Genomic DNA, 19,093 nt, shown 5'->3' on the forward strand with positions numbered 1-19,093 from the left:
AAACTCCTCCTCCCCCAAAAACAACAACAACAACAACAACAACAACAACAACAACAACAACAACAACAACTTATTATTTATGCCCCATTCATCTGGCTGGGTTTCCCCAGCCACTCTGGGCAGCTCCCAACAGAATATTAAAAACACAATAAAACATCAAACATTAAAAAGTTCCCTAAACAGGGCTGCCTTCAGATGTCTTCTGAAAGTCAGATAGTTGTTTGTTTCCTTGACATCTGATGGGAGGGCATTCCACAGGGCACCCACCACTACCGAGAAGGCCCTCTGCCTGGTTCCCTGCAACCTCGCTTCTCGCAGGGAGGGAACCACCAGATGGCCCCTGGAGCTGGACCTCAGTGTCCGAGCTGAACGATGGGGGTGGAGACGCTCCTTCAGGTATCCTGGGCCGAGGTCATTTAGGGCTTTAAAAGTAGGAACATTTGAAGAATTCAATTTCGGTGAATTTCCTATATGGTGTGGCAGCAGTGTATGGCTTGCTTCCCAACCACTGGATCACTGCTGCGCACCAGGAAGGACAGGGGAAGGGGTGAGGTGGCAGGGAGGTCTGTGCAGTGCAAACACACTGGCAAGAACACTGGATTGGCTCTGCTGGTACATTTACACTATGCCACCTCGTCCCTCTCCCTCCTGGTAGGCAGCAGCAAGTTGGCTGTTGGGAGGTAAGGTGAGTTTTTCCACCCTACCATGCCATTTGTTACTGCTGAGGGGTGCATGGCAGAATTTTTTTTAGTTTGGTTTACATTGTAATAGAAAATTATCTAATTCATGCTTACCAAAGCACTATAGCAGGGGTCCCCAAACTAAGGCCCGGGGGCCGGATGCGGCCCAATCGCCTTCTAAATCCAGACCGCGGACAGTTTGGGAATCAGTGTGTTTTTACATGAGTAGAATGTGTCCTTTTATTTAAAATGCATCTGGGTTATTTGTGGGGCCTGCCTGGTGTTTTTACATGAGTAGAATGTGTGCTTTTATTTGAAATGCATTTCTGGCTTATTTGTGGGGTATAGGAATTCATTCATTCCCCCCCCCAAAAAAAATATAGTCAGGCCCCCCACAAGGTCTGAGGGACAGTGGACCAGGCACCCTGCTGAAAAAGTTTGCTGACCCCTGCACTATAGGAACCAAAACATAGCTATCCTTCAAATTCATGCTTCTCTGATTTTTTTATGCTCTTCTGCAGCCAAATAATGTGCACAAAAATGAGAATATTAAGTGAAAGTTTGCATAAAAATACATATATTAGCAGCAAAAGAACAGAAAAAAATGTTTTATCTTAGGGGAACAGCTTGAAAATATATGCTTATTGGGAGAAATATGCATGAAAATGCTGACCAATTATTCTTTATAAATTCATCAACTGATGCATAAATGTGGGGAATTATGATTATTATTCATTGTAATAAGCACTCGCTTTATACAATAGAGTCTCAAAGCGACTTGAGAAGGTAAAATGCAATGCATGTAAGAAATATAAAACCAGAAACAGTGAACAATGCAACTTAAAATGCTCACCCAGAAACATTAATAAAGGCAACCTCTACCCCCCCACTAAATGATGAGCACCATCAAATGAGGCTTCTAACACATATAAAATAAAACATCAAACATTCTACATGTAAGTTCAATGGAACACGAGTTCTAGATAAATCTCATTGTGCATGCATGAGGAATGTTGGAAGATATGAGATGAGGGAATAAGAAAGGGTGAAATGGATATGGGTACCGGAGAGGCAATGGTTCTGGAAAAGCAACAGGGACAATTAATGGCAATCGTGTTGCTGCTGGAATCATGATGTGGCCATGGGAGTATCTTTTGTGGCTCTCCGATACATGATGACTTTGGTGTGAAGCTTTCAAATCTAGGCTTTCTGCAAACTCATCTGCTATATATTTTATAACCCACGGCTTATTAGTTCTTTGCCCAGCACAAATTTTTAGGATAATCAGGTCTCTAACGTCCCTAGAGGGACAATCAAATTTAAATACGAATTTGACTCATAGCTGTGAGGCATTTGAGAGCTTGTTTTTTTGCGGAGAAAGTCTTACTGCTCTGCTGTGACCTCCCTGCCAATTTGGATACAGTAACAGAACTGGAGGCCCCTCGACTGTCCTCGGGTCCAGTACTGGACCACTTCGATCGGATACTCCCTGCCGATGTAGACAGATTCCTCCGAGCTGGAAGGCCCACTACTTGCCTCCTTGACCCGTGCCCATCCTGGCTGATTAGAGCATGATTAGTTCTGTTCCTAAAATTCCCAAAAGGAAAGCTTCGGGGTTTTTTTGTTCCCCCCCCCCAAACGTTATTTTAAACATCTTTTTCAATTCATTATATTACCCACAGCTTTGGTGGAATTGTTTGTGGCTTGTCAACATGTCCCTTTGAGAGGTTGTTATGGCCATTGGTATATCTAATCCGTAGCTCTTAAAGCCCTAACCTCCGTTTCAGATCCCAAAGGTATTTCTGAATTCATGTAACTTCACATGTAACATTTAATAGTAGTCTAAATAACAAAGGATTAAAAGTACGCACTTTTTTTTGCTATTTTCATTTGTAATGTGCCAATTTTGTTTTATCTGCCTTCTTTTATTTATCTATTTGGCAGGCATTGATTACCTTCATCCAGATCTGGCTTCAAACTACGTGAGTACACAATGTTCTATGTCGTTCTGGGCATTCTTTTTAGAGGAGATATTTACCCACTGGGTGTGTTTGCCACATAATTATGCTGTTGATGTAGACGATGAATAAGACTGGGTCATAAAGCAAGTAAAAGTCCATGGTGGGTATGGATAAATTCACCTCTGTGACCTTCTGATGCACGGAACAAAACAGTGACATATGTAGGAAGGGGGAAATTACGTTGTTGCCAAGCTCTAAATGAGCTTTCATTCTCAACATTGGAAATTGTGTCTTCCGCAACTATTTCCTAATTCAGCTTTCATGATGTGGTTGCAAGCGTGATAGTCCCCCAAAATGTGTGATATGAATTGGAAGAAATAAGGAGAGTGGAGGATGACTGGGAAGCTATGGTAGAATAATAATTTGAAAATGTGAGGAATCTGAAAGAAACCTGGAAAATTGATGAGGGTCTCTCTCCTGGGGAGCCAAAGACACGTGTCCTCAATGGACCTGCAGTGATGGTAAAAAGAGGAGTGGAATTAGGTAAACAGCTTATTTTGGATGTGGTTATTTCTGTATTGCAGGGGGTTATACTAGATAACCAGCAGTGCCCCTTCTAGCTCTGCAGTTCTATGCTCTATGATCTAAGACTCTATGACTACTACATGGAAATACATATATATAATTTCCTGAGCTATCACTATCAGTTTCTGCTTCTTCATATTTGCCATCAGATACCCTTTTTGTTGAAACAAGTTTACTGTATGCAACAATTCCACCACCATTTTTTGGGTGGGGTGGGGTGGGGAGGTTGTGTCTTTTAGATTGCAAGCCTGTGGGCAGAGATTGGTTATTGATCTAATACAGGGGTGGGGAGTTTGTGGTCCTCCAGATGTTTTTTAGGACTCCAGTTCCCATCAGTCTCAGTCAGCGTGGACTATGGTGAGGAATGATGAGAGCTGTAGTCCAACAACATTTGGATGGCCACAAGCCTCCCCATCTGCTCTGGAAGCCTTTTTGGTGGAAGAAGGTATAAATGAATCCATGGCATGATTTGGCACAAAATAGCTGCAGATATAATCTCAGAAAGTGAATGAAATTATGCATCAAAAAGGGAATATGGGTAGGGTTGCCAACTGATGCTAAGTCTACAGATGTTACAAGTAATCATGCTCTCATACATGAAAAGTTGATTTCCTCAAATTAAGCTTCTGTTAAAAAAACAAGAGCACCTCAAACCAACACCTTCTTGTCAGTTGGCAATATCCTGGCAATTAAAAAATAATAATTATTAAAATGGCATATAGATATTTATGAGGGGAATTCAAATGCACTTACGATACAGGACGGTCCATTTTTCATTCTCCTAAATCATTAGTTGAGATGCAACAGTGCCATTTCTTCTTGCATGAAATACCAAGCAAGGCCTTCTTGGCGATAGGTCTTACAGTGTGAATGGCCTGATAACATTGATAACAAGACTGAGGCACATAACAACCCGTTTCAAAGCCTTTTGAGCTAAAAGGGAGGTGGGGAGGAAAGCAAAAAAGAGTCAATCTGTGTCATTCTGCTTGCATAGCTTGGCTTCAGACCAAGCACACAATGAACGAGGCGTCTAGATATGGATTCATCCCACAGGGATGCAGGGCTTTTGTTTACTTTGGGAAATTAAGGCATACGGACATCACAAAAGAGTCCTTCAAAACAGTGTTGGAGTCTGAGTAATTGCAGGCAAGAGCAGAAGTATACCGAGCGAAGTCTGACTGCTTTAGATTGATGCCAGGGAAGAGATTGGAGGAGCAGATTACCGGTAGTATATAGGCTTTGGAGAGTGTGATTGTTTTGATTTTAGATGTGGAGTCATATGTGGACTGGAATACAGCAGAGAACTATGCCAACTTGCAACAGTTCATACATACTTGCAGAATAATCGCCTGTTGCATAGGAGCAATTTCAAGATTTTTTTCACATTAGGGAAGGAAATATTATACCATGGGCTGGGCTTGAGGAGACTAGAGGTTGTGTCTAACTTTATCTGAAGAAGTAAAATGTAAGCCAAGGGTACAGTAAATGGGATAGGTAAAAAGGACCCCTGGACAGTTAAGTCCAGTCAAAGGCGACAATGGGGCTTTCAGGCCGAGGGAGCCAGCATTTGTCCACAGACAGCTTTCCGGGTCATGTGGCCAGCATGACTAAACAGCTTCTGGCACAATGGGACACTGTGACGGAAGCCAGAGCGCACGGAAACGCCATTTACCTTCCCACCACAGCGGTACCTATTTCTCTACTTGCACTGGTGTGCTTTTGAACTGTTGGGTTGGCAGAAACTGGGACAGAGCAACAGGAACTTGCTCCATTGCAGGGATTTGAACTGCCAACCTTCTGATCGGCAAGCGATCAGAATATATAGAACAGATAAGAAACGTACCTAGAAAAGGGAGATGGTCTGTCATGATTAAGTTACCCTCTCATCTATGATAGATGGTCCAGCAGTTTGTAAAGTTTATGAATTCCCATATATAAGCCTCCCAAACTTGATGTCAGCTGCACAGTAGGGCTCTCTGCTGCAATGAGTCAGGCTGAGGATAGATGGAGTCATGCTTGCCATGATTTAACACAGCTCCGAAGTCGCCCCATGAGAAACCTTCTGTTGAGTGGGAAGAAAAGGCGCACACAGCCAAGAGAAGAAAATTGGAAATAGAGCTGGTGAAATATTGTACAGGATGGGTGACATTTAGAATTGCCCTTTTGAATTCCCTCTAGCAACACCGGAGGTGTGCCAAGATGTATAATAGGTTGTTCTAAATAAAGATGACAGGAGAATGTAGTAATGTAAAGATGGCTTTTAATTATACTCGGGAGATGCATAGAATGGAATTCTTACAACAGGTACCAGTGGCTGAGAGCATTCAGTAGCCACTGGGATATATTCTAACTCTTGAAAAGCATAATTCAGTGGTCAAAGGCATGTTTCCCATGTTGAAAGTTCTGGCTCAAGTCCCTGAGATGTCTGGTCAAAATATCTCAGGCAGTTGGGAAGGACCCCTATGTGAGGCAGTGTTACTGTCATGAAACTAGACATTATGGAGCTAGATGGACCTAAAGCCCAGCTTGGTCAAGGCAGGTGTTGCCAGTGTGGTGATCTACAATGTGGTGTAAGGCAGGGATTGCTCTATGGAGTGGTGTTCTCCCATCAGCCCCAGTTAGCATGGCAAATGGCCAGGAATGGATTTGACAACACATGGAGAGCATATGTTGGTGTCAGGGTGGGTATCAGGAGCAGGTCAGCATGAACTCGCAAGGTGTCAGTGAAATCAACTCTATTCAAAAAACAAAACAACTTAGGCCTAGTGAGCACAGCAACTCTTCCCAATAGATCTGAAGGAGCGTCTCCACCCCCATCGATCTACCCAAACACTGAGGTCCAGTGCCGAGGGCCTTCTGGCAGTTCCCTCATTATGAGAAGCCAAGCTACAGGGAACCAGACAGAGGGCCTTCTCGGTAGTAGCACCTGCCCTGTGGAATGCCCTCCCATCACAGGTCAAGGAGATAAACAACTACCAGACTTTTAGAAGACATCTTAAGGCAGCCCTGTTTAGGGAAGCTTTTAATGTCTGATGAATTATTGTATTTTAATATTGTGTTGGAAGCCACCCAGAGTGGCTGGGGAGGCTCAGCCAAATGGGCAGGGTATAAATAATAAATTATTATTATTATTATTATTATTATTATTATTATTATTATTATCATCATCATCATCATCATCATCATCTTGCCCCAATGAGACAGCTGTGAGGACTGAAGGTCCCCGCCATCCCACAGCTCAGTAAGTCTTCTCCTTCCCCAGTTCCTTTCCAAGCAATATGAGGCTCCTTCATCTTGCCTGCATTTGCTCTGCCCTCTCCATACCTCTGCAGATTCTGGGAGACCGGGGCGGGGGGGGGGGAGCTGGTCACAGCAGGACAGGGAGACCCCCTGGCTTCTTCAGCAGCCTGCCTCATCTCTGCCTCTTGCCCCCACCCCCAAACCTCGGTTTCTGCCTCTGATTCTGGACTTTCCTCTGCCACAGACTAAACCCTGTTAGCTCTTCAGCTTCTGACACCTGCTCCTCCCAGTTAGCTTCTTCTTCTCCCTCTGACCACTCATGGTTATCCCACCACCAACCCCCCAACTCTTAGCTTTCTTCCCTTGGGGGAAGTCCATGACAGTTGGCTACCCTAAGGCAACAACAACCACAAATGGATGCAGCTGTTGTTGCACAACCACCATTCCAGAGCTGAAGGAGAGCAGAAGTTCTTAGTGTTCTCTTTCTTTGGCATTTTCCATCCAACAAGGAGAGATGCCTAGCTGTTGGGAAAGACTTTTGGCTTTCTGTTTATTGGGTGGCAATAGATGCATCTAAACTCGAATATCAAAGGGCTTATCACTGTTGCTTGTATAAAGTGGAGATAGTCCAGGGAGGATGGACGGATTGGGAGGAAAGAGGAGAAGAGAGGAAGAGGTGTCTGAAAACACAGAAAGTATGACAAAGTCTAGGTGAAATTGAGGGTTTTGGCCACAGGTACACATTTTAACAGGCTGTTTGGTCTGCTGTAGACAAGCTGCAAGCTGGGGTGTGTTATTTACATGATACTCTTTTATTCAAACAAGGAAGCTTTCTCCCAAGGTTCTCAGCATTCAGCTCCTAGATAGCAAAGGAAACTAAGAAATCATCAGTGGTTGAAGATCTCAGGAACTTCTTCCAAAATATCCTGATCTTGCCATTGACACTCTCAGTGCCTGGTGACCCCAGGGTGAATGTGTAATGACCATTCAAACTTCTGAATTGCTCAAAGTTTCTTGCTCAGCTCAGAGACAGGAACCTCTGAAACCTGAAGGTTTTTGATGCCACCTCCATATTCCATGGGAACCCTTTCACATTGCCTGAGAATGAACTAAGAAGCAATTCAGGACCAGAATAGCACCTGACTGCATTTAGGTTACCTTAAGTAGCAAGTCTCCATGCATCCTACCCAGTGCATAAGGATTCTTAGAGAGGAATCTGCTGGTTCCCTGACGCTGAGGATACTCTGGCTATCACATAGGTTTCATTTCTGAAGCAGATATTGTACCCCCATTAGTGCAATTATACCAAACCAACCATCTGTTCAGTTCTATCCAACTTACGTACTTTCCCCCAAGTATGTATGGGTGGGGGTGGAAATGTATAAAACCGGAATCCAAACCTGTATAATTACTTCATTGAAACCTCGTCGTGACTTACAGAGTTGTAACCTGGTGCCTTAGACAGATGGCTTCTGTTCTGTCCTCTTGTTTGAAGAACGTAACAAAAGGACCAGCACAATGGCTCAGAGGTTGGTAAAGAAATTGGTCTTTTGCAGTGGCATCTGGATCATTAATACTTAAATCAAACCATTAACTTGTCACTTGGCTGTTCGGTTTAAATGCCAGTGTCCATTTTCTGCTGGAAAGGAATACTGCTGCCTGGGTGCGGGTGGTAATTAAGGTCCGGCGTGGTTACATTGGCACCATCATAATAGTTACTCTCCTTGTAGTATTACATTTTTCATGTTCATAAAGAAAGCCTCATTGTTTTGAGTTATATCTCTTGTTTTCTAATAGGGATTCCTAGGACCATGGTTAGAGGGTAACCCCCCAAGATATTTGTACTGGGCCCCAGAACTTCTGCCCCTTCTCCCCCTTATTATGTTTTTTTAAAACTTCGCTGCAAGGTTGCTGGGCATGCTGAAAAGTACGCACCACCTTAATTTGCTCAAAGACCTAAAGTTCTCATTTCTACAAAGTAAGAGTAGAGATCTATTTATTGATTGGATAGATTTATATCCTACCTTTCCTCCAAGATGGAGCAGAGGGAAGGCTTTGTTTGACATAAGAAGTAATGTTCTTCTCCGAGCCTGAAACTCCACGGAGCTTTGACTTTCATGGAATTATTATTATTATTTTTCTCCGTCAAGAGGATCTTTCATTCTGAGCTGATAATTAAAATACGAAGCATAATGTATTCCACAGTTTGCTACACAGCTCAGACTCCACACACAAAGCCGGTAATTTTGCCAGGCAAAACTTCTCCAGGATAAAAGACCTTCTGGAAGGAATAATAAAGCTATACCACAATGTGAGAGAGATGTCTATTGAAAAGATGAATATGAGGAGAACAGCTGTGGATTTCGTGTTTACAAATTGTGGAAGAGGGAAAAAGTGTAAAAGAGAGGGGGGGAATATTTGGGAGAGGACAATGAATGGAATCATGGTGATTAGTCTTTATCCCCATAGTTCTACTTCACATAGTGACTGGACCAGGATCCTTCAACCAGTAAATTAAACTAGTAACTGAGTAACTAAGTCCAGAGTTTTAGCCAGAGTATACTCTGAGTGGGGTTTTTGTTTTGTTTTGCATGTTTTAGCATATTTCAAGGAGATATTTCAAAATGATTGACAAAGGTCTCAAGGTCGAGGGCTTTTAATAGTTCCTTTTCAATTACCAGTACTGTATAGAAATGTTACTTAGGGCTTCATCACTTATATTCCTCCTCAAGCAGGTCTTAACTTGCCCGCTGCAGACATGAAAAATGCTCATTCCTTTCCAGCACTTGATGGAGGTGTTGTGATAGCCAAATTTATATTTGAGGAAATCTAAATACGCTGCAGCATGTAGGTGTGAAGCAAATAGCCAGCCTTTGGCAATCTTTACCTTGGCCCTGTTGGCAGGCAACAAACAAACTAACACACATCTGTGCACATTTAGAAAACCAATTAAAACATCAATACAAAATAGATGCAGCATACGCTAAAATAAAAGGGCCAATCGTCAGTGGGTACCATGCATGGGCGTACCCGGGGGCGGGGGGCAGGGGGGGCAGCTGCCCCCCCACTAGAAGCAAAAAAATATATATATATTAATGGTTATCGGCAGACTAAAAAGAAAAAAAAAGCTCAAGACTGGTCTTTCTCCCCCTCCCAAAATCTCAATAACAATTGAGCTCTTCCGCTCTTGCCAAGGCAGTTGGCCACTATATGTGTGTGTGTGTGTGTGTGTGTGTGTGTGTGTGTGTTGCGCCGGCTGTTTCCCCCTCCCTCATGCCAACAAAGAGCTGGCATGCCTATCAGAGACCGGATCCTAGCCTGCACCCTGCTTAGTCAAATGGGGATGCAGGCTGAGACTTGGGCAGTGTCAGGGGGCGAATTCATTGTTGCAAGGGAGCTTGGCAAACTGAGTTCCTTTGCATGGTGAGTAGTTCCTATGCGAGGACTGTGGATCCTGGGAAACTGAGTTTTTCAGCCATTTGGGGCTTTCTGTTTGGGGGGGGGGAGTTTTTCTGTTTTTTGAAGCTGTTTTGGTTTTTTGAAGCTGTTTTTGTTTTTGAACCTGAACGACCATGGCTTGCCCCCCCCCTTAGTTTTGATCCTGGGTACGCCCCTGGTATCATGCAGTCTGGCCTCAGTTGACAAGTGCCACTTTGATAGGGTTTTTGCTGCTGTTTCTGCACATTTCTTATCCAAATGATGGATGAGTTTTCTTAACCTTTCCCCAGAAGAGGAGCTGAATGATGCTCGAATCAGTTGCAGAAACCACTGTATCTGATTAACGTAATTCTGGAGCTCTTATCGAGTCAGCTAATGGTAGCAGGGATTCCGTCAGTTTACACATTCAGTAAATTGCTGGTGAAATGTTGGCCACAATCTTGCCGAGAGCATCTCATCGAAGAAATAGAAATGATAATGTGCTCTCGGCAGCAAGGAAACAATGCTAAATGAATGTCAGTTCTGGACCATGCTGCTGCTCTTCATTAAATATCTTACTTTGTTCTTACATCTGTGTTAGATGTGGGGAACGTTTGGTCTGGATGTTGCTGAAATACAAGCCCCATTTGCCCTACCAAAGATGGCCAGGGGCCAGGAATGATGGGAGTCAGAGTTCACCAACACCTGTAGGGCCCAATGTTCCCACGCCTGATTTATATCCTGCCTTTCTTCCATCACTGAATCTATTTTAGGAAGTGAGCATATGATTTTCAAGCAGTCACTCACTCATCCAAGGAACTGACCAGACCTACAGCTAGCAAAGCAGTGGCCTCATGTACCTTCAGGTCATACCTTTTGTGGGGAGATGGCTTTGGCGGGGGGGGGGGGGGGTCCAGAGATGGATAAGGACACAGGGTTTTTGTATTTTTTGTAAGGGCAGTTGAAAAGCTGGAGTGATCTGCTCTGAGCTTTCAGGAAACAGCAGGTATGCACTGTAACAGCCTAAGTAAATGCATACAGTATTGGCAGCCCTGCGTTTGGACAAGGGTGATTAGAGGGGCATGAAAGAACCTGCATAACTGAACCAGCTTGCAAAGAAATTGGCATAGAGAAATTTTGCAATTAGAATGAATAAGTAAAGATCTCACAGCGAGTACTTAACAATAAACCCCTTCATTTTTACCATCAGTTCTCCTTTCTGTTCTGAAAAGTCATGTTTCCAGATTAGTCAGGGTCACATTAAAAATCAGAGCTTAGCAGTCGGCTTTCGTCTTTTAGTTTGTTTTGAGTTTTGTGAAAAACAAGCAACCAGGGTTGCAAATCTTGTTAACTTCAGGAAGATTCTGAAAATGTTGGTGATTAATGAGTATGCCATTAAGTTAAGAGTATGCCATTAAGCAGTTGTTGTTTTTGGTGCCTTTCCATCTCCAGGATTTCCCCCTCACCTCCCACAGCTGCTGCTCCAATATTATTATACTGTTGGTGTTTAACACAAAAAAGCCAATTGGAATCAATTAACTTTTGAAGCTGGTGGGCACATGTGGAATTCTAAAAAAAGTGGTTTGGGAGCCAGTCACAAAATGGCTGCCACAGGGCATGGAAAAGGAAGAATGCAGAAACCAGAGGAGAAGAGTCACTGCAACGCCACACAGTGGTACTTCATATCATATACATGGAAACAAGACTATTTGAACCGCAAAAGGAAATTTCAAAATCATGATTTGTAACCATACTTATATTTACACCCCCTAAAATAATCCATGCAACCCACTCAGCACCTCGGTTGTTTTGGAATTGTTATTGTTAACTGTTTTGTTTGAGGTATGCAATGTAAACTAAGTACAGTGGTACCTTGGTTCTCAAACTTAATTCATTATGGAAGTCCTTTCCAAAACCAAAGCGTTCCAAAACCATGGCACACTTTCCCATAGAAAGTAATGCAAAATGGACTAATCTGTTCCAGACTTTTAAAAACAACCCCTAAAACAGCAATTTAACATGAATTTTACTATCTAACGAGACCATTGATCCATAAAATGAAAGCAATAAACAATGTACTGCAGTCACACAATCAATCAATCAATCAATCAATCAATAGCTGAACTGGGTTCCACACAGTCACACACAAAAAAGAGCTGCAGAAACATAAACGCAAAATAAATAGCAAAAACTGACAGAGCTCAGTGAAGCACTCAAAACGTAAGCATAACACTCAAAATGGAACACATTCGACTTCTGAAAAATGTTCACAAACTGGAACACTTACTTCCGGGTTCGCAGTGTTTGGGTTCCAAGTTGTTTGAGTACCAAGGCATTTGAGAACCAAGCTCCCACTCTAAATACATTAAAACTAAAAATAAAATAGAATATGTATCTTCTTGTACCATTTGCATGGTTTTTACATGACATTCTCCCAAGCTGCCATCAAATTGCAGATCACATCTGCCTCCGTGGAGTGGCCTGTAAAAATTACAGATCCATTATTGCCAGTGACACAAAATATGAATTCTTTGGAATGAATCCAAGTGCCATGGTGACCATGGCAAGCGAGGAATAGGCAGTATCTACTTTGCAATCCATGGAAGCTAATCTCAGCTTTAATTTAATGGTGGCTTGGGAGTCATCCCTTGTCAAACACAATGAACATCCAAGCCTTGGACCCATGTTTTCGTGTTATGGTGGCACTGCCCTCCTTTGTGCCCCCCAAAGGCCTCCTCTGTCTGCACTGCCACTTTCACACATCTCCTTTTCCCACCTTTCTATTCCTCATAAGCACATCCATTCCAGCTCATTGTCTCCTTTTCTCCACCTAGAATTGAGCAGTGAAGGTACAGCATCCTATCAGAGGTGCAGGGGTTATGTCTAAATTTTGTGAAGAGGTCAGAGAGTGAGGAGGAACTGCTCTGGGCATGAAGAATGTGTGTGTGTGTGTGTGTGTGTGTGTGTGTGTGTGGCCTGCATATATCCATTTGTTGTTGTTGTTTCATTGGGTTCACAATCTCTTGTGGGGCCCATGGAAGGCCTTGGTGGACTGTCAGTACCCTGTTGCAGGACCCCAGGAATCTTCTTTGGTGATCACTCAAACTGTGAACACGGTTTTAACAGTGAGTCTGTAAGTGACTGTGGAGGCCAATTCTGGATCCACACGTCCTTCCACAGTGGGGACATAGGTTTCCTGGTGGGAGTTGGTCACGATGAGTGTTTGCCAAGCGTGTCTTCCTCTTAGCATGTTTCTCCCTTTCGTCCTGAGTTTAAGTGTCTTCAAAGTCCATGACACCTTTGGTAAAGGCTGTTCTCCAAATTGTGCGCTTGCAGGCCAGTGTTTCCCAATTGTCGGTGATTATACTACATTTTTTAAAGATTTACCTTGAGAGAGCCTTTAAACCTCTTTTGTTGACCACCAGCATTATGCTTTCCATGTTTAAGTTCGGAATACTGTATAGTCGTACCTTGGTTTTTGAACAGCTTAGTTCTCGAATGTTTTGGCTTCTGAACATCGCAAACCCGGAAGTGACTGTTCCGGTTTGCGAACTATTTTTGGAAGCTGAACATCCGACGGGGCTTCTTCGGCTTCTGATTGGGTGCTGGAGCTTCCTGCAGCCAATCAGAAGCTGCGCTTTGGTTTTCAAATGTTTTGGAAGTTGAACGGACTTCCGGAACAGATTCCGTTCGACTTCCAAGGTATGACTGTACAGTAGTTGCTTTGGAAGACGACAATCAGGCATCTGAACATCTTGACCAGTCCAACAAAGTTGATGCTGAAGAATCATTGCTTCGACACTAGTGATCTTTCCTTCTTCCAGTACACTGACATTAGTTCGCCTGTCTTCCCAAGTGACGTTTCTCCCTTTCGTCCTGAGTTTGAGCATCTTCAAAGTCCAGGAACAGGCATTTGTGGGCTATAGTCCAGTGGTCTGATATTTTAGGACATACATCCAGATCAAGCAGAAGACATTTAAGCAATAATGCATCAAATGAAGGGGAATCCTTGGAAAGTTTACTTATACCCAGAAGAAAGTCCCAGTAAGACACTCCCAAGTTGAGTGTGCAGTTGTAAGCAAATTCCAAAGGCTTAACATAGAGTATGGGTAGGGAACCTGTGGTCCTCCATAGCAGTGGCTGATGTGGTGGGAAATGCCAAAACACTGCCCTCTCGACAGTGGGGTCATGGGGGCTTACCTGTACTGTGGAAGGGGGGCGGTCACTCGTGAAGGCACACTCGTGAAGCCAGTCTGATATTCCTGCCAGTGTAGTCACATAACCCTGCCCTTGCTGCTGCTCTGCCCTACCCTTGCCCCATTCCAGATCCCCCAGATACTGCCCCATCATCTCAGACCATTGGACTTGCTGGCTGGGAGTGATGGGAGTTGAGGTCCAAAAACATTTCTGAGCACAATTCAAAGTGTTGGTGCTGACCTTTAAAGCCCTAAACAGCCTCCGCCCTGTATTCCTGAAGGAGCGTCTCCACCCCCATCGTTCAGCCCGGACACTGAGATCCAGCGCCGAGGGTCTTCTGGCGGTTCCCTCATTGCGAGAAGCAAAGCTACAGGGAACCAGGCAGAGGGCCTTCTCGGTAGTGGCACCCATCCTGTGGAATGCCCTCCCATCAGAGATCAAAGAGATAAGCAACTACTTGACATTCAGAAAATACCTGAAGGCAGCCCTGTTTTTTGATCTGTGATATTTTAATGTATTTTAATATTTGTTGGAAGCCACCCAGAGTGGCTTGGGGGACCTAGCCAGATGGGCGGGGTACAAATAAAATAACAACAACAACAACAACATCTGGGGTAGCCACAGTTTTCCCACCACTGCAATAGGTCTCATTCACATGTGGAGGGTGATGCAAAGGGACCTCTTACAACCGATAGAAATAATGGGTGCAACACATCTTGGAAGAGGTACACCTGAAGGTGATGTGTTAGGCAAGGAGTCTGACATTTGGTGAAAATCTGCTATTTGTTAAGAGAAAGGGATTTCGGTGAATTAGAGGCTGGATTTAATTTCCTCTCAAATCTGCTCAAATCCTTCCTATGAATAATACATGGGTTCCTTTTAATTCTTTATTCAGAAACACTTCTCCCTCTGGAGAAAGCAAATGTATAAATTTAATTATCCACATTTGGTCATTTGTTTCGCGTGTGCCATCACTGCCACAGTGGAGAAGCAGCTGGGCTTACTGGTCACACCATGGCGCAATATTTTCATAAAAGGTTAGGGGAAGCTCTGATCTTCTTTTGGCAAGGTTGCTTCTCAAGAGCACTGCAAAAGGAGGAGGCAAAGATCGGCATCTTCCCTGCCTCAGGCAAAAGAAGGCAGCAGGTCTAAAAGACAGCTACTCTTGGTCTGCACCTCAGACATATTTAAACAGCTGAAGGATATTCTTTCTGTCTAATCTTTCCAGTCTAATCGGAAGCTCCCTGAAAGCAGATCAGACTGCTTGTCCGTTGAGATTAGTATTGTCTGCTCTGACTAGCAGCAACTGTCCAGGATCTCAGACAGACATGGCAGAGATTGATCCCTGGACCTTCTACTGCTACTACTACTACTACTTATACCCTGCACATCTAGCTAGGTTTCCCAGCCACTCTGGGTGGCTCTGAGCAGAATATTAAAAACACAATAAAACATCAAACATTAAAAACTTCCCTAAACAGGGCTGCCTTCAGATGTCTTCTAAAAGTCAGATAGTTGTTTATTTCTTTGACATCTGATGGGAGGGCGTTTCACAGGGCAGGTGCCACCACTGAGAAGGCCCTCTGCTTGGTTCCCTGTAAACTCACTTCTTGCAGTGAGGGAACAGCCAGAAGGCCCTCAGAGCTGGACCTCAGTGTCTGGGCTGAACGATGGGGTGGAGACGCTCCTTCAGGTAAACAGGGCTGCCTTCAGATGTCTTCTAAAGGTTACATAGTTACCCATCTCCTTGACATCTGATGGGAGGGTGTTCCACAGGGCAGGTGCCACTACCGAGAAGGCCCTCTGCCTGGTTCCCTGTAGCTTCACTTCTCACTGTGTGGGAACCTCAGTGTCCAGGCTGAATGCTGGGAGTGGAGACGCTCCTTCAGGTATACTGGGGTGAGGTTTTTTTAGGGCTTTAAAGGTCAGCACCAACACTTTGAATTGTGCTCGGAAACATACCAGGAGCCAATGTAGGTCTTTCAGGACTTGTGTTTATATGGTCTCGGTGGCCACTCTCAGTCACCGGTCTAGCTGCCGCAGTCTGGATTAGTTGTAGTTTTCGGGTCACCTTCAAAGGTACATCCAGTCATAATAATAATCCTTTATACAACAACTGGCAATATTAATAACTTCTATTCATGTTGACACATTAAAGCCACAAGTGAGGAACTCAAACTATATCCTTGTTCTTCCTGTGTGTGGCAATTATGATGTCTGTGGTGTTTCTTCCTGCCCTTGTAAAATGTTATGCCTTTCTTTCCCCCAGTTGTTGCTGTTATCCATCATGCCTTGCACAGAGCTGATATCCCATTGTTGTTCCAGAAATTCCTGTTTCAAATATGTTTTTAACATTTTTATTTATTTATTTATTTATTTATTTTAAACACATTAATTGTATTTCCCCCCTGACAGATGTGTTTGGCACTCTGGCATTTTTTGTGTGAAGGAAGCGTGTGATATAAATTTAAATGAATAGATAATAAATGAATAAACATGGCTGATGTGCATTAATTTCTCTATATATCTATTAATGCTTATTTGTCCTACTTTTTGTGTTTTCCAGAATGCTCAAGCCAGCTATGATTTCAGCAGCAACGACCCCTATCCGTACCCCCGCTATACAGATGATTGGTTTAACAGGTGAGAAGCACATCTAATCCTTTTCCTTGTTGGGAATTTACAATTCAGTCTTCTGCCAGTTTGCTTCGTCCACATCTTCGGATGAAACAACCTGATTTTCACTCCCTGTCCGAATAAGCTGATCAGAAAGTAATCATTCTTTGGTTTGTGCAAGTCACCAAATTTTGCCTTATCATTCTTGGTTTTTTATTTTTTTTAAAATGTATCTAAAAGTATGTATTTTGGATGGCATGCGTATTTTATGTAAAATACATTTGAAAATAATGCACTTTTGGATTGCAGTTGCTGTGGCAACTGGACTTAAACGAAAGCAGATTCAAAATGGTGATGAAGGTGCTCCAAGCGAACTCCCAGTCCTCACGATTCTTCCCTTCCAAAAAGAAAAAGGAGGAGGCGGAAGATCAAGTGCATGAAACAGTTGCACAATTGGGCATCCATGTGGAGAGCGCATGTCTAATGTGACATTATTGGCATGATGAAAGTTCTTCTGCACAATGACCTTTGCTGTCTTAGAGAACGAGTGAAGAACCAGGCTTCTCTCAGCCAAAGTTAAGCGCTGTTCAGGCACATAGGCACATTCATTTCTGGCCAAAAGGTTTGTGCAAATGCTCAACTCTCTCAGTGGAATTAGTTTAAATGCTTAACTTTGGCTGGATTGTGTTCAAAGTAAGGATAGGGGAAATTGTGGTCCTGCTCACATTTTGATGCAAACGGACCTAATTCATAAACCGAAATGCAACTACCCTTCAGAATTGCCACTTCCCCGAAATTCGTGATCTTTATAGAGATGTTTGTGACAGATTTCCCAACACAGTTCATTCCCAGGGCCACAGTGACATGTTGCATTTCCATGTCCGTTGGAAGGATGAAAGGAAATATATACTTCGGTATGTGCATTCACAGCTTCCTGCAGTTGCTCTTGAGAATGACTGACGTGTCAGCACATTCTCGTTAGTACTTGTGCCATTTCTGCCAGAAGCATAGGATAACATGGAAGTTTTCATATATTTGCAGATGAGATGACACCTGACATTTAGCTAATGTGCTGTAATTAATTAGTGAAGAGTTGCACAACTCTGGGACTTCAAAGATCATTGGGCTTCTGTATTTCTATTATATGCCCTAATTCAGTAAATTAGATGTCTAGGAGAGAAGTCTGGAACAGCACATGTAAGAAAGACACTTATGCTTAGTAAATGTTTACCATTTTAGTTCAGAAGCTCATATTCACCTAGCAATGAGACATATTTCTGCTTGGAGTAGATTCCTGCATGCCATTGCTGAGTAGGGGCTCAACAAGACTTGCGCTGAAGGTGGCCCTGTTTAGGGAAGTTTTTAATGTTTGATGCTGTATTGTTTTTAATATTCAGTTGAAAGCTGCCCAGAGTGGCTGGGGAAACCCTTCCAGATGGGCGGGGTATAAATAAATAATAAATAATAAATAAATAAATAATATTTATTATTATTATTATTATTGAAACGCGTGTTGGTCCTTTAGCTCTTAGCCTTTGTTTACAGCCTGTCTTTTCTGTACAAAGCACAGAATTGCTCATATGGAGCTCCTAACAAATTTCTATTCAGGTGCTGAGCCAGTCCTTGCCCACTTGGATAGGTGGAGCCAGAAAGGTGTGGGAAAGGATGGGCAAGCATCTCACCAGACTAACTTGTTTTGCACCTGAGCCCCTTGTGGGACGCAGGTGGCGCTGTGATCTAAACCACTGAGCCTCTTGGGCTTGATGATCGGAAGGTCAGCGGTTTGAATCCGTGTGATGGGGTGAGCTCCCGTTGCTCTGTCCCAGCTCCTGCCAACCTAGCAGTTCGAAAACACGCCAGTGCAAGTAGATAATTAGGTACTGCTGCAACGGGAAGGTAAACGGTGTTTCTGTGATCTCTGGCATTTGTCACGGTGTCCCGTTGTGCCAGAAGCACCAGAAGCAGTTTAGTAATGATGGCCACATTATTATTATTATTATTATTATTATTATTATTATTATTATTATTATTATTTCAACTTATACACTGCCCTATACCCAGAGTTCTCAGGGTGGTTCACAACAAGACCACAACATATAAAATCAAACCAAAAGCACTAACCCTATAACTCCCTCCCCCAAACCCCACCATCACATTCTAAAAGGGCGTTGGATGTCAATAAGATCAGCCAAAGGCCTGGTTAAAAATGAACGTTTTTGGCTGGAGCCTAAGGGTGTGTAATGAAGGTGCCAGGCAAACTTCTCTGGGGAGAGCATTCCACAGGTGGGGAGCCACTGCAGAGAAGGCCCGTTCTCATGTTGCCACTTTCTGGACCTCTCAAGGAGGAGGCACACGAAGGAGGGCCTCAGAAGATGATCTCAGGGTCTAGGTAGGTTC

The 19,093-nt window shown here is 43.4% G+C and overlaps 1 protein-coding gene across 1 annotated transcript in view; it reads left to right on the forward strand.

Moving 5' to 3' along the window:
- The window catches only part of PCSK2 (proprotein convertase subtilisin/kexin type 2), a 113,227-nt gene that overhangs the window by 75,097 nt on the left and 19,037 nt on the right, over window positions 1-19,093 (forward strand). The window contains exons 5-6 of the mRNA XM_033142899.1: window positions 2,625-2,662; window positions 16,647-16,723. Of these exons, the coding sequence (XP_032998790.1) occupies window positions 2,625-2,662; window positions 16,647-16,723 (115 nt within the window). The remainder of the gene's footprint in view (window positions 1-2,624; window positions 2,663-16,646; window positions 16,724-19,093) is intronic.

Source organism: Lacerta agilis, chromosome 3 (assembly GCF_009819535.1).
Source record: "Lacerta agilis isolate rLacAgi1 chromosome 3, rLacAgi1.pri, whole genome shotgun sequence".
NCBI lineage: Eukaryota > Metazoa > Chordata > Lepidosauria > Squamata > Lacertidae > Lacerta > Lacerta agilis.